Source organism: Camelus ferus, chromosome 34 (genome assembly GCF_009834535.1).
Source record: "Camelus ferus isolate YT-003-E chromosome 34, BCGSAC_Cfer_1.0, whole genome shotgun sequence".
Classification (NCBI taxonomy): domain Eukaryota; kingdom Metazoa; phylum Chordata; class Mammalia; order Artiodactyla; family Camelidae; genus Camelus; species Camelus ferus.
Window position 1 is genome coordinate 2,702,485 of NC_045729.1, and position 15,901 is coordinate 2,718,385.

The following is a 15,901-nucleotide window of genomic DNA, read 5'->3' on the forward strand; positions in this document are numbered from 1 at the left end:
TAAGATAATTTCGTCCTGCCTCTGCTTTCCAATCAGCAAAATTGAAATAAGTTGCATCAATTGTAGTTAGTAAAGTAACACGGTTTTTGCATCAGCGAAGCTAACGCCCGCATTTTGTTATTAGCCCTCCACTAAATTCCGAGGAATTGTTTCCACGCCAGTGTACCTACCGCGACAATGAGCCCAGTAGGTCCATTGATGCTATCAATCCAACCCTAAAAAAAAAGGAAAGGAGTAAAGATCTCTATTGGTTCCACATGTCAGAAAAATCATAATGACTTAGGAACATCTGTAGGCTACTCTTAATAAACTTCAAACAAGAGCACACAGACCCTATCCGATAAAACTGTCTGGTCCAGTATTTCTAAGATCGCAAAGACCAGTGACAAAGCACTGGATATTTTCTGCACTTTGCACAAGAATTAAAATTCTGCCAGCATTTTTCTTTTTCATAGCAGGAATCAGGGATGGTTGCAAGTTGTTTATGACATCTTCGGGGCTAAATTGGATCTTGTCTTAATATCATATTCTGCTAACCAGTTTAGCAATCATCATTTTCCTCACCTGGGCCTGCTCTTAACTCCCAGGGGAACATTTCAAACACAGTATGTGGGAAACGTCCATTTCTGCAAAATTGTCAGAGTCATAGCATCCATTCTTTCTCTCTCTCTTTCTTTTCTCTTTCTTCCTTTCTTTCTCTGTCTTTCTTTTTCGTACGTCCTCCCTCCCTCCCTTCCTTTTTTCTTTCTTCCCCTTCCTTCTTCTTTCTTTCGTCTACCCACCCATCTATACATCTGTATTAACTTGCTTACATGTTAGAGGAAGGATTCTATTTAGGAGCAGCTAGAGAAAACTGTCTTTTTGAGTTTGTGTCCTAAGCCATAAACAAGTCAGTTGACCTTATTATGTCTGTTTCTTTATCACTGTAAGTCAAAATGTGTGTGTGAAATGGGAGAGAAGTTTGAAGAGCCTTTAACCAGGGACCGGGCACCGCATACCCACATCTCATACACAGTCTCCTCTGATCGACCCTCCACGGTGGGTGCAATTAGCCCAGTGTCACAGACGAGACAACTCAAAGGCTGCCTGTCAGTAACTAACGGAGCTCAAATTTATCCGGCCTGAAATCTTCACAGAATTGCTTTAAAGAAGATGGTATAATTCAAAGGACTTTCAAAAAGACACCGCTGTATACAGAGGGAAAAATGATCATTCCTAAATGGAGGACTGTCTGTGTCCTCCTGTTTACTTGGCAGTTGTAACACAACCCAATTTGGCCATTAAGAACGTTCCAGTATATTTGAACTATAGTAGGGAGGCCAAGACATAAAACTATTTCCTTTGGGAAGTTTGAGACCAGAGTTAATGAGCTAATTTAAGATTTCCACGCCACTCTAGGACGGTCAGGGTAACTCCTGGAGGAGCCCCGCACTGAATAAATCCTGAACCACATGTGAAAATGTTGTCCTAATATAATGGATTCATGTTTGATTTGCTGCATTCGGCCACACATACTGAACAGAAGAGAAAAAAGACCCCGGGGAGTAGTGGGGCTGGAAGGACGATGGCTTGGGAGCAAAGCGTGAATCCAGGTGAGCGGGCTTACTGGGAATGGCTCCTGCCAGGTGGCTCCCACGATGGAGGGTCTGATGATGGCGATGTTGAGGTTCCCGCCCTCCTGCTGCAGCACCATCTCTCCCAAGGCCTTGGTGTAGGTGTAGGTGTTGGGCCGGTCCCCAATCAGCTTGGGTGTGATCTCGTCAATAATAGCGTCGTCTAGCCACCTGAAGGCATCAGAGTGGAAAAGAATTCTAGCAGCGTGTGTTACACAACAGACCAGAAAGAAACCGTGAGACACCAATAACCCAACACGGCTTCCACTTTCTGGCTTGAGTTCCAGAATCCAGAACTGCCACTGGACACCAAGGCTCGGGGCGGGGGGTGTACCTTGCCAAGGCACACATGACAGATGAGATCTTTGCTCTCCACCGCTAAGACCAGCCTCCCTAGTCAATCCTGCGGCCTCCTGCCTAGATAAATTCAACAGAAAGGCAGTCTGCTATTTTATTACATATAATCAACCTGCATCTTCAGCTGTTTCCTCTCCAGTGGGTCCGCAGGGATTCCCTGAACGCATCTATTCAGAACTAGTTATTGACGGGTTTGGCACCAGGCGTGCGCCCGGCAGCGTGGCAGGGGCGGTGGGCGTGGCGCTGAGAGGCGCTCGTGTCCGGGGTGCTGCGCGGGGGCCCCACCCATGCAGGGTCGTCCAGTTAAAACCTACGGCATCAATCTCGAAACCTTACTCTTTGAATTTTTAAAATTCTATTCAATGCCTCAACAAAGAAAAGCAACTACGTTTTGCAGACTGACCGTCTGTTGCTAAAACAAATCTATGAACCGTATTTTGAAGGTCTGTTTGGAGTCTAAGCTAACAACTTGGTGATGACTTCCAGAGAGTTCCAGTGAGTTCTGAAGTGCTCTCATAACTATGGCTAGTCTGTCAGGTGGAGCGAACACGGTACCCTGAAGCAGATTTAATAGAGTGATTACTGAGCACCTCTACTTACCAGAAGACCTGTGTCACAGGTAACTGAGTTACCATGGCACCAGACTAACTTTTTTTTTTAAAAGATGTCAGAACCATGTTGATAACCCCAAAGTCTTTCTGCCCTTCTCTAAGAGAGCAATCAAATTACTGTTGATTTAATATTTAATGTTTCTCTTAGCTGGTAGATCTATTTGGTTGAACTTTTGATATAAAACAGTTTTGAAAAATTAGGCTTCCTGAATGGGTCAGTGTGATTTTTATAATCCACGTATTTGGTACATTTGTTCCTATTTTTTTATCGCACTGAGCACGATCATACTATTTTGATTGCAGAAAAATCCTCTTAGCGGTTTTTGATTTGCCCCCATGACAAACTGTTGTGCCTCCGAGATGTGCTTAATGCCAAAACTTACTCAGAAACACAACTCTCAATCAGAATAACTCTCATTAGAAGTTGGGGTGGAACATGAACACTGCCTATTATGTTTGCTGCACTAGTGTGGAAGTGTCTTCTAGATTCTCAAATGCTTTCTGACTTACATGGAAAGGGAAAAGCTGAGAAGTTCCTAGAATTAAAAACAACTCTAAATACTTAGAAAAACAGATGATATCTCAATGATGTGGTCACTTGAGGGTTGGGAGAGAGTGCGAGGTAATACAGGTGTTCTTTACTTCATCCTATTTGTGGGTCAGCAGTGGGAAAACGGACCTCAGGCCATTTTTTTTTCACCTGCAAAACCATACAGGTTACAAAAATCCGATCAGAAGAAATACAGCCTAATTTTAATAAGGCTGTAAAGAAAACTTTAAGGAAGCATCAGAACCTAGCAATGCCCTCGAATTGTATGGCACACGGCTGGTGCCACCTGCTGTCACTGATGCTGGTGTTCATGGAACGGGTGACACCTGGAAGCTTCACAAAATTTGGAGAATTAGCTTGTCTCAGAAAAGACTGGTTTCATAGGATTCCAAGAACACGAAGCAAAAGAATTGTAGAGTTGTGTAGACAGAGGGCCTGCCTCCACTGTTCGTAGCCACGTCTGTATTATTGTCTCGTTTCCTCCACTTTCACTTGTGAAAAATGGCAATAATTACATCTGTTGTAAATGCTCAGGTTACCACGAGGACAAATAGGAATGTTCACAACTACACTTAAAACTGTTTGATGAAACAAAATGAGCCAACAAATCTGGCATGCTTATTTTTAGTAGAACCACCAAGGAGCGTATGACTACATAGGTAACAGCTGGTTTTAAAATACCTTTTCAAATACAGTCAAACAGACCACATCTCATCCAGCCACCTCCTGGGCGCAAAGAGATTAGTGTAACAAATAAACATGCCCATTGGCTACATGATGCCCTTTTCAGGACCTAAGATCAGTTCATGCTCTTCTTCACCAAAGTTTGATCTGCTGCTTCTGTTTGTTTTCAAAATAGTAAATGAGTTAGCATGGTAAAAAACCAGACACTAGAGAAGGCAAAGTACATTTCTGAAATTAAGCAAATGCTCCCCAGGGTACCCAAGGAGAGGTCTGAACCCACAGGTTCCAAATTCTAAGCTTCGACTTCAGTAGCTGCCAAAGAAGCAAAACATGATTGAAGATTTTAGAAAACCGGGTCTGTGTCTCATATACACACACACACACGCGCGCGTGCACAATCTCCTCAATTTTCCATCTTTTTTGTTTGAAACTTATGTAATCCACCTCCTCATAGCATTAATAATTCCATAATTTATGTGTTTGTTGAATGAAACAGCAAGAGAAATATATATTTTTTTCCCTCCGAATTTTCTTACGCAAGAAGCAGGGCAAGCCTAGCGGAACAGCGGGAAGAACTTTCTGGGGAGTCAGTGCTGGACACCTGCCTCATGCTGACTAACGTTCACACTCCTCTTGTCTGGATTATCGCGATTTCCTTGATTATTTGCAGCCATCACCGTATCACTCATGCAGTATGTTCTTGCTCGTGTGTCTGTCTCCCCACTTTACAATGAGCCCAGGAAAGCAGGGATTATGTTTTTGATCTCTGTGTCCAATCGCCTTCCTGCCTCCACAAGCCCCACTACCTTATGCAGTAAACGTGTGCTCACCCATTAGACGGCCTTGATTGGCCAGTATATGTTCTGTGGGGGTTGGGAAGCTGAGATGGACAATGGGTGAACTCAGAAGGCAGTGGGGTTGTAAGGAGACGGGGGAAATCAGAAAGGGGACATCTTTGCAGAGAAGGGAGGGTAAAGTGTCAGGTGACAGTGGCGAAAAGTGCTGAGAAGCTAGAAGGCGACATGCTGACCAACTTCAATTTGGCAGAGATGGCTGGAGAATAAATGTAAGTGGCTTCAAAGTAAATTTGAACCTTCTACTGGGGAGAAGCATGTATCAGAGCCTAATGCTTGTGGTGACTTGGCTTCTGTACTTCCTGCAGATTTTTGCTGAGCACCTATTCTGGCCCCCGTGGCCTGACAATGTTGAAACTATTCAGTTTCAAGGGGAGGGTGTAGCTCAGTGGTAGAGCGCATGCTTAGCACACACGAGGTCCTGGGTTCAATCCCCAGTACCTCTGTGAAATAAATAAACAAACCCAATTACCTCCCCCACCTGCCAAAAATGCCCAAACTGAAAGAAACCCATAAAATTATTCAGTTTGTTTAAGAAACAATTTAACCCTGCTCTGATTTGCATTAAAGTCTGATCATATTAAAAGTACACAGGATTTTCAACTTTTTGTCTGCTCCTTGGATGCCATCTTAATGCTATACCATCCTGACAATAAAAGTACAAACACTAAAATTAGCTTCTTCTTTTCCCCTGGACTAGAGACACCCTTAGTGTTAACAACGTGTTCTTCAGCACGAAGGCAAACCTACTTTCTGACATTTGACCGCTTCTTGGATTTCCCAAAGGGCCACTGTCGGGGCCGTGCTTTCGTCTTCCCGGCTTCTCACACTCTCACCCACAGCTCACCTGCCACGACTGACTGCAACCAGCGTCTGATCAAGAAACACCTTCTCTTTTTCACAAAGAAGACCAGCTGTGTCTTCTTCTGGTGGCCAAGTAGCTTAAAGTCTGACTTTTTTTTAACAGGTACAAATCTATCAGGAAGTTTTACTCCATTCAAGCATCCAGGAATTGCAAGACAACAAAAAGTGAGGGCAGTGGGAAGCTGATAACTGGAATATGCATGAACCCCCTTTCAAATGAAAGCTGTTCAATGACAAGTCACCTTAAGGCACCATTTCCCAAACTTGCCTGTTCAGCCACTGAATCAGTCTTTTAGGGGATGGTCTGATAATCTGGATTTTTAAATAAGCCCCGGTGATTTGTATGGTCAGTCAAGTTGGGAAATCACTAATTTAAAAATCACTCCACTCCACAAAGTTAAGTCATTAAGACTTGAATAAATTGGGATTGGCTTCCCCAAAGGCATTGCTTCTTGGAGTAAAATTTTTAATAAAACTGAAATTTAAATGGAATGAACTCCTCGGTTCTAGAAATGTGAGCCGTGACAATTATGCACGTTCTAATCTGATAGCTGGTAAGGTACTTGCAGGTCCACAAGCAGCGCAGTAGCCTCGTCCATTCTGTTGGTTTTTCTCTCCCCAAACATACAGATGTTTTGTACATCTGTCGTCGCTCTGAAGGTCCAGCCCTCCTCACCTCTCCCCCTCGGGTAGCCGGGTCTCCATGCCTCTGGCTAACCTACCCCCCTCCCCGCCATGACCATATTAATGTTCCTGAAGTCCACTTTCTTTTCTAAAAAAAATTAAACTCCATTAAATTATTAAATGTGACTTCATTAATTTAAAATATATGAAGATGTGAACCGTTTTTTAATAGGCTTTATTTTTTAGAGCGGTTTTAGGTTCACAGCCAAAATGAGTATAAGGTACGGAGATTTCCCATCTACCTACTGTTCCCACATGTGCCGAACCAGTTTCTTAATCATGAATAAAACAGTGTCTCTCTGAGCAGATCCGATTTCACAAACACTGGCTTTGTTCTTGTCCTGGCCCTGGTGGACATAATATCTATCATGGAAGAAAACGTCAATAACCGTATCCTATTGCAGTGTTCAGTCACTTCAGTTCTAACCTTGAAATTTCAACATGGCACCTGGACCGTCATATCTTTTGCCCACTAGAAAGTTTACTTAATAATCTGCTAAAGTCCACTTTCATCAAAGCCTTTGCTTGATTAAAATGAAACAAACAACCCAAACCACACACACATACACAAACACACAGCCCTCCTTCAATGGATCCCCACTGCCTACAGAATTAAACACAGTCTTCTGCATGGTGCTCAAAACGGCCACAGCATGGCCCCAGCCAAGCCTGCCAGCTTAAGGTCTAACAGCTTCCCTGTATGTAACCGATCTGCTGCCAAAAGGGACTTACAGCTGCATCCCAAACATGCCCTGGGGTTCCCTCCTCCCCCAGCTCTGCCTAGTGTGTGTCCCCGTCTGACCTACTGTGCGCATTCTTCCAAGTCTATCTCCCGCACCTGCCTTAACTGAGCCCCTCCGCCTCCTCCAGCTCCATCAGACGCCGTGTGTCCCCTTTCCTCCACCACCTCCCATAGATAACCCTACCCTGTCCTATTTGCATCCGATGGTGAGCTCCTTGGCAGCACAATTTCTGTCTTAAGAAAGCACCATTTAATCTCTGACACTGTCAAGTGTGTGTCTCTAACCACATGGCCAGAATGACGTGGCCATGGAGGAAAAACTGTCTGTGTGACTTAACTAGCTGAGAGGCTTCTGAAGAGTTACTCAGCCTTTTTGAGCTTCTGTTCCTTTGTCAGTACAGTAGCGATAATAGTATCCACCCTAGAATGCTATTTAAGGAATTCGAGGTCTGTGACAGTGTCTCTGCTCAGTGATTGCTCAGCGATGAGTCATTCTCGTCCTTCCCTTCTTAACGCATATTTACTAGATCGGTTTCAGCATGCTAAGTAAAGCAGTAGTGTTTATGGTTCTGTTTCTCTACTTCCTAACTCTGGTTATTTCCGGTTTTTATACAGGTGCAGAAGCTTTTTCTTCTACACTGGCTCCCCTGAGAGGGGTCCCCTTGGCCAGCACAATTTGGAAAGCACCCACCGCAGACTTCTACCATTGCTAGTCAGCTACACACATTTTTAAAAAATAAGTATTCTACTTGAGCTGTCACTCTGGAAAACTGGAATTTACCGGCCACCCCTGATCCATTTACACACAGGAGTTTCTAAAGGTAAATATCGAGTACGTAGCAGCTAGAAGCATGAAGGCAGAGAGAAAGAGCGGTGACACGGTGACACGATAAAATGTCTGGGTTGGTCCGAGGGGCAGAAGATGAGTGAAGGGGTGAGAGGCAGGAGGGTCAGTTGCTTAACACTGACTCACGGGCACACTCGTCACACCAGTTAAAAGCACGAACCCCTGATTTAAGTTATTATGAAAATGTGTTTATGCTAACACGCTAAAGTTTTTGCACTAAGACAATTTATCTTTGGGGAATGGTTCAGGACCAGGGTGCTTCTAGGTTTGCGGACACGGGCTGGAGGAGGGGAGGGGGTGGGCTGTGGGATGCACAGAACCCGGGTGGGCTGAGAAGGACGCGGCTGGGGGCAGGTGTTGGCTTTGGTTCCTGGGCCCTGTTCCCTTTGTTAACGACACTGAGCAGGATCACCTGGGCCTGTGCAACTGGGGAAGTTCCTGGCAAAAAAAAGTGCAAATCCTCTTTTATTTTCCAGAGCTGGAGTATCTATTAAACTGGCTTTCTGGAAAAAGAAATGTTCACTGGCCTTTTTCATGAGTGATTTTCTTCATCTTTACTGAGGTATAATTGAGAAACAAAATGGCAAGATATTTAAAGTGCATACGGTGATGATCTGATACACATATGCGTTGTGGAAGGATTTCCCCCATCTAGCTAATGAATACATCCATTACTTTTTCATAGCTGATTTTCTTGAGATCACAAAGCCAGCACACAGCCTCAAGATCTGGTTGTCTAACTTCCGGTTCCTTTAAAAAAAAAGAAAAAAAAGAGGACCACTGCAGTACAAAGGACAGTGACAGTGGCTAGAGCCCATGGGTGACTGTTAAGAAAACTTTCCAAGGGAACTAGAAACCTTAAAAGCTTGGAAAGTTATTTTATTTTAACCACAGGCCAATTACAAAATAGAGAAGAAATCATAGAAGAATATTTTCTTAAAACCTGGATTTAGGTGAGTTAACTGTTCAGAATAACTTGAATGCTGTCATTCTAAAACTTCAGAAAATTCCACCTGACACAGGAGTTGTTGCAAAAGTCATAAATGATGACCCGGCTGAGGAAGGGCTGCTGGGATTTACTCAAGGCATTATTGCAAACTTAACATCTAAGTTTTCTTCGAAGTTTAAGAAGAAGAAAAGAGCAAGCTGAAACAGGGATAGGATGTGGGCATTTTGGTATCTTATACATAAGGCTTCACATCCCAGCATCAGCTTGCTGTGGAATTCTGTCATCTATTCTTGCTTTGCCTAAATAAAGAAAAAAACAAAACAAAACAAAACAAAACAATAAAAATCCCAGCCAGAGGAGTATGACCAATGATCATCCAGTTCCATCAAAAACTTTTTGTTCATTCAGCAAACCTTTAGCCCTACTATGTGCTGGCACTGGGAAGCAAGAAGGAACAAGAGACATTCTGCTCCTCTGGGAAGCTTATTCCCCACTGGAGGATGTAGATAAACAACCAGACGTCTAGAATCACCTGGGCTGAGCACAATGACGAAGATGAGCCCGGGGGTCTCTGGGAGCCCGAGGGCTTCCAGGGGAGGGCTTTGATGTCTAGGTAGGAGCTCACCAGGGAATCAGAGGTGGAAACAGTCTCTAGAAACAGAACCACCATAAGCAAAGGCGGAGACGTATGAGAGAGCAGAGTAAGTACTTCCATGTGACTGCAGCGCAAATATAAGGGGAGGATGAGAGGCATGAGGCTGACGGGTGGTCCCAGGCAGAAAATTTTGAGTAAATAAATTGTGATAATGACACTTTCCCTGTTTTAAGAAACACCTCAGTTCCTTAACGGCATTCAAAATGTATTCTGTTGAGACAAAATATAATTTTATCCCTAGTTCTGTTTGGTTCTGTTTTTAAATAATTGTCCTCTTTGGGGAACAGTACACGACAGGCAGACATCTGGCACAAGTGTCAGTTACAGCTGGGTTGTCCATCACGGAGCCATGGCCTGCCTTTACCTGCGGGGAGTGGGGAAGTGCTGAATGCCTGACCGTAGATCAGCTCCTCTCTGGAAGGTGGGCTTATCGTTTTCTGAAATCTGGGGGTTCTGAGTGTCTGGACACCAACTGGGAGGGAGGAGATGGCACAGAATCTCTGAAGAAGCCTCTTACTCCGGGTGAACTGAATCCCCGTCTCCTGCCACTTCTCTCTGGGGAACCCTGAGGCTCCTCCCCTCCTGCAGTCGTGCTACGGTCTGCCAGGGTGAGGAGGTCAAGACTGGGGTGAGTGTCTGGGATCCCAGAGGCAGGGTCTGGAATCAAAGGGGGTCTGCTCCTTTCCTGGGCTGTCCCATCTGGAAACACATTTACCAAGAGACAATACTGTAAGAGGGTGGCTAAATGGCAAACACATCAGTTCCCTCCTGAAAACTCACCGAGGCTTTAGACCGACTTTCCTGTTCTGACTTTGGCATCAGAGTCTCTTTTCTCCAACTATCCTGACAAAGTCTAGACTCTGGAAGGTTCCTTTGCACCAGTTAAGCCAATCAGTGTTTATTAGCAATGTTAAGCAACCTCCAGTTCCTTTAGATGACTTTCATTTTTCTTTGTCCTGGATATTTTTAAATGACAGGTCCAAAGATCTATTCTCAGAGCTGGGTGAGGTAAAAACATTGCCCTGAAGGGAATAAAACTCTTGATTTAGCCAAAGCTTCATTTCAAAGAGTATATCTTAAACAGAAATAGAGTATTATAAGAAATTAAAATCTGACAAATTCACTGTGAAAGACTATTTTTTTCTGCTAGAATACTTCCTATGCAGAGTCTTTAAAATAAACTTGGTAAATGGAACAGAAGAACAAAGAGGGAGAGCAGAGAGACACACTTCTTCTGAGACCAGGACCATGTCCTAAGAGGAAAGTTGTTCCCATTGGCAAGAAGAGGAAATTGCTAAGCCTAGCAGGACAGTAAAGAAAGCGCCTCTCAGCTGAGCAGATCAAGAGACTGATGCCTTCTGCCAGATTTGGGGGGAATTCCTCCTCTCTGTTAGTTCTTCTTTATTAACCTTTTGATTTATTGCTATTAAACACTCCCTGGCACTGCAAGAATTGCTTTATACAACTCACTTCATCACCGTGACTCTAACGATGGGCACTAATATCAGCCCCACTTTACAAATGAAGGAACTAAGGCTCAGAGAGGCCAAACAACTTGCTCAAGGTCACACAGCCAGTAAGTTGCAGAACCTTGGCCAGTCTGACTCCAAAACCTTCCTTCTGAACGTTTATGCTACATAATTTATTTCCCGTATCAAGTAGCGATGCTGAGTTCATTGAGAAGTGAGAAATCACTTCCACGGAAAGCATCCTTAAGGACCTCATTCAATCCTAAACTACTTAATACAGCGCTTCTACCCCGGCCTGCCCCAGCACCAGGCACTGTATTCCGCACAGGGGAGGGAAGGAAATATAGGGCTTGGACATATATAGGACACAAACAGGGAGCTAAAGCTAGAAGCTCTTTGAAGCATTTTGTTCCAAGGGTGTCTCACTCTGTTACTTTATAAATGAATGGCTGCAAAGAACCAAAAAAGAACAATTATCTTCTCGCCCACCCCCTGCCTCTTTGACTCCCCAACTTACTCCATGGAATCGATGATTTTTTTTGGCTCCACAGCACATGGATAGATGACTTCATCAATGTGCTTCAGGTTACAGTTTGCAAAGGCAGTGGAGATGTGTATGAAGGCTTCCAGCTTGGGCATCTGACTGGCTATGGACAAGAGCTGCTGGGTAGCGGTGACGTTGAGCTGCACGGCATGTCTGGAGAAGATTAAGCAGAAGGAAATACAGTGAGGCGACTCACGTCCCACCTCGCTGGGGCTGCACTCGCTCCAGTAACTGGCATCTCCACCTGATTTCTGTGGCTGCATTGATGGACCAGGGAGAAAAGCAGGAGTCATGGCTCCACAGTGATGTGATAACGTGGACTGTGTTATACGTGGATGATGGACTCCGTGCACACAAATCCTATTCATTGAAGTGTTGCACATACTGCATTTAGAGGGTATGTAGTTCTAAATTAACTGGAAGGAGAAAAAAAAAATCACAATCCTCTGAATTTTTAAAAGGGCTTCTTAAGCAGCCATTGAAAGAATAAAAATATACAAATTAAGCATCTAACTCAAGTTGGAAAATCCAAGTAAACTGGAGGAGAGCAACAGTGGACACAGAATGAGAAAATACGTTTCTATTGCAAAGGTACAGGTCAGGCATAAAAATTGATTTCAAGATCCCAAATTTTAGCTAATTTAAATACAAAGCGATGTAAATATGACATGCGATGACAATGAAGTAGTTCATTCTAGAAATACATGTTTCATGTAATGTCAGGGAACCTATTAATTTAACTCAAAAGGAGAGAAACATACAATCATCCAAATATATTTCGAAAAGTTTAAAAATGACATTCAATATCCGTATCTAATTTGAGTTTTGAAAATTCACCTAAAGACAAATAAAATGATTTAAAAATATGTATTTCAATTTGCTAGCCTGCATCATGCTTCATGGTGAAAAGTTTGGAGCAGTGCTTTTAAAGTCAGGGCAAGGAAGAATGCCTCCGATCACTAGTCCTACTTACCATTGCTCTCAAGTTCCAGCCTTGTGATTAGAGAGGAAAATGAAATTAAATAATAGATACAAACATTGAAAAGACAAACATAAAAACCATTGTCATTATATAATTGTATGCCTGGAGACCAAACAGAGGAAGCTAAAAAAAAAAACATGATGGACAATAACATGATTCGGTAAGTTGTCCATTTATAAGTTACATAAAAAAAAAAGCACCTGCTTTCCTCTATAGGAACAAAAATTAGAGACCACAATGGAAGAAAAGCACATATTCAAAAGAGAACACTTAAAAGATATATCGAACTAATTATAAATGAATACAGAAAACAGACTTGTGGTTGCCAGTGGGGAGGGAGGTGGGAAGGGATAAACTGGGAGTTTGAGATTTGCAGATATTGACTGGTATATATAAAATAGATAAACAAGTTTATACTGTAGAGCACATTGAACTATATTCAATATTTTGTAGCTTTTAGTGAAAAAGAATATGAAAATGAATATATGTATATTCATGTATGACTGAAGCATAGTGCTGTACACCAGAAGTTGACACAACATTGTAAACTGACTATACCTCAATTAAAAAATAATAATAATAAATGAATAGACTCTATCTAAAGAAAATGATAAAACTTTATTAAGGGTCATAACAGAAAACCTACATAGAGACATATTGTTCTTGGATAGGAAGAACCAATGTTTTAAATATGTTAAATTTTAAATCAATCTATATATTCAAGGTAATCTCAAATTCCCAACCCTTTAAGAAACTTGGTGAATTTATTCTAAGTTTGATCAAGAGGTCAGAATAGCCAAGAAAATTCTATAAAAAGAGAATGATATGTGTATACTTGCCTAATCAAATAAGAAACACAGTAACTAAAATATGTGGCACTGGAGAGAAAATTTAATTGATGGAATAAGGAGTTCAAAAAGGGAGTTTATTATAAGAGCTTCCTTTCAAATAAGAAGTGAAAATAAATCATTTAATAGATGTTGTTAAGAAATAACCATCTGTTGGTAATAAAAGAAGTACTCTGCATTCACACCTGTATCACTCTTTTTTTTAAACATAATTTTCCTGATTATTCCTCTTTATAGCTAAATAAATTTTAAATGGGTCAAATATTTAAACATAAAAATGAAACAATAAAAATACTAGAAGAAACTGTGAAAAACTGCAAAGATAATAAAAACAGAGTTGAGGGCAAATGGTAAGTTGCTAAAGTACTTTGAGCCTGACAAAAGACAATGAGTTATAGGCAAAATCTTCCAAAAAGTTTTAAAACTGACAGGAAAAAAATAGTTCAAGAGGAAAATAGATGAAGAACGTGAATAAGCAATTCACAAAAGAATAAGACATCTTCAACCTTCCTGATTATCAAAGAAATAGAAATCAAAATAATGCAATGCTGTTTCCATGATCATAATGACAATGATAAAAAGAATTAAAGAATTATAACACGGTACTGTTGTGGGTGTCAGAAATGAGCATTTATATGCACAGGGACAGTGTAAATTAACACCACCTACTGGGAAAGCAATTTAGCATTATTTGCCAAAACAGAATCTGTTCATAACCTGGACACATCTGATATGTGTCTAACAATTCCACTTCTGGGAATTTACCCAAAGGAAAGCCCCTCAAAGTATTTTTTAAAAAATGTATGCACAGAGATGTTCATTGCAGAGTTGTTTATAATAATGAAAAATTAAAATAATCCAAAAAATGTCCATCAGTACAGAACTGGTTGAATATATTATATACATGTACCATGGAATGTCATGTAGTCATTACAAATTATAACGGAATATCAACTGACAATGGAAGCTATCCAAAATATAATTGAGCAGGCTACAAAGCACCATTCTCAATATGATGCCAGTCTTTGGTAAAACTGAACATAAATCTATTTTATTATGGCTGCATAAAGAAAAGTTGACATGGATGTCCTTCACAATCTTAAATGGTTTCTCTGGATGGTAAGATTTTGGAGAATTTTTACCCCTTTGTATTTTTTTTTTTTCATTGAGAATATCTCTTTTTTAAGCAGAAACCATAAAGAAACGTACACACACATGTATGCACATACAGATGTATGATGATGAGTCATGAGAGGGAAATGGGAACGTACCTCAGGTGGTCGTCAAAGCGCACAGTAGCAGCGCAGTGGAAGATGATGTTTGTATGGGAAAGAAGTTCCTGCATGTCCTCCTTGCTGATGGCCAAGTCATGCTGATTGAGATCTGCAGAAATAGCTCTGATCTTCTCATGCACTTTTGGACAAACTTCTTTGACTTTTTCAAACAGCTAAGACAGAAGTATAAATCATCAAAGATCGTCATCACCACCACATTGTTCTTGATTTCACTGACTTGTTTCATTATAATTCTCAAAAACTGGTTTGAATTGTATAATAGGGAAGAACAAATCTGACCCCATATTAGATCTCTTCTTTGGCTCTAATCCTGTGCTCTGTTTCCTGGCCCTAGTCATGCTGGTTCCACACATTTTGTAAAAGAATGTTGCCTAGAGCCTGAAATATACAGGAGAGCCCATCCTCAAGGCTCTGACCTTTAACAATATAACACTTTCCCATTCATATAAAGATAAAAAGTTGCAGAAGAGAAAATAACAGTTGTCTTGTTGAGGTTCCCAGGAACTTCAGGACCTGACCTACATGGACAGCTACAAGAACAAAGGATTCTGACACCAAGAAGTTTGCACCAACCAACCACACGCCCTCCTCTTTTTAGTATAAAAGAGGCCTGAATTCTGACTCGGGGAGCATAGTTCTCTAGGACACTAGTCTCTCATCTTCTCTGCTGGCTTTCCAAATAAAGTCATTATTCCTTGCCTCAACACCTCGTCTCCCAATTTATTGCCTGTCATGAGGCAAGCAGAGTGAGTTTGGACTCGGTAATAGTTAGAATACTATGACTCAAAAAAGGTGTCGACTCAAGAGCCATTTGCTTTATTTTATGCCATTCAAAGTCAGCTTAATTTAATCCCTGCTCCTCTTAATTTGATAAACATTTGAAAAAGTCATTTCCAATAACCAGCAAGGGGTGTATCTAGAACTTTTCCTGCGGTGAAGGAGTAATGGTATGTCAACCACATCCTGCCCCAACCTCTCTTCCAAGGCAGCTTTGTGTTTATATGTGCTGACTCTTTCCATTTCTGGCTGGGAAATGTTGTTTTCAGAGCAAAATCACCAGCCTTCACACAACCTTTACAAATTCCCAGCGAAATTACCAGCCTTGATGAAGGTGGTCCTACGAGCACACGTTCAAAACAACCTGGTTAGCTGGTCCAGATTAACAAGATGTCTTTAGCAGCACAAACACAATTAGGAAATAACAACTTAAGCAACTTTGTGATGGGTAAACAAAAATTTTACATAATCTCATTCTCATGTAAGTGGAAGTTACTGCCTAGCAAGAGAATGAGCTCACTTACTTTTTAATGAGATTTTCATTGATTTTTAAGTATTCTAATTTATTTATAAGGG

General features: G+C 41.6%; 1 protein-coding gene across 5 annotated transcripts in view; it reads right to left on the reverse strand.

Moving 5' to 3' along the window:
- Positions 1-15,901, reverse strand: part of FAR2 (fatty acyl-CoA reductase 2) — a 123,833-nt gene that overhangs the window by 13,772 nt on the left and 94,160 nt on the right. For all 5 annotated transcript variants that reach the window (XM_032473403.1, XM_032473402.1, XM_032473401.1 and 2 more), the window contains 4 exons: positions 14,525-14,700; positions 11,397-11,576; positions 1,607-1,784; positions 171-215 (listed from right to left, as the gene is read on the reverse strand). In XM_032473403.1, coding sequence (XP_032329294.1) covers positions 171-215; positions 1,607-1,784; positions 11,397-11,576; positions 14,525-14,700 — 579 coding nt within the window. The remainder of the gene's footprint in view (positions 1-170; positions 216-1,606; positions 1,785-11,396; positions 11,577-14,524; positions 14,701-15,901) is intronic.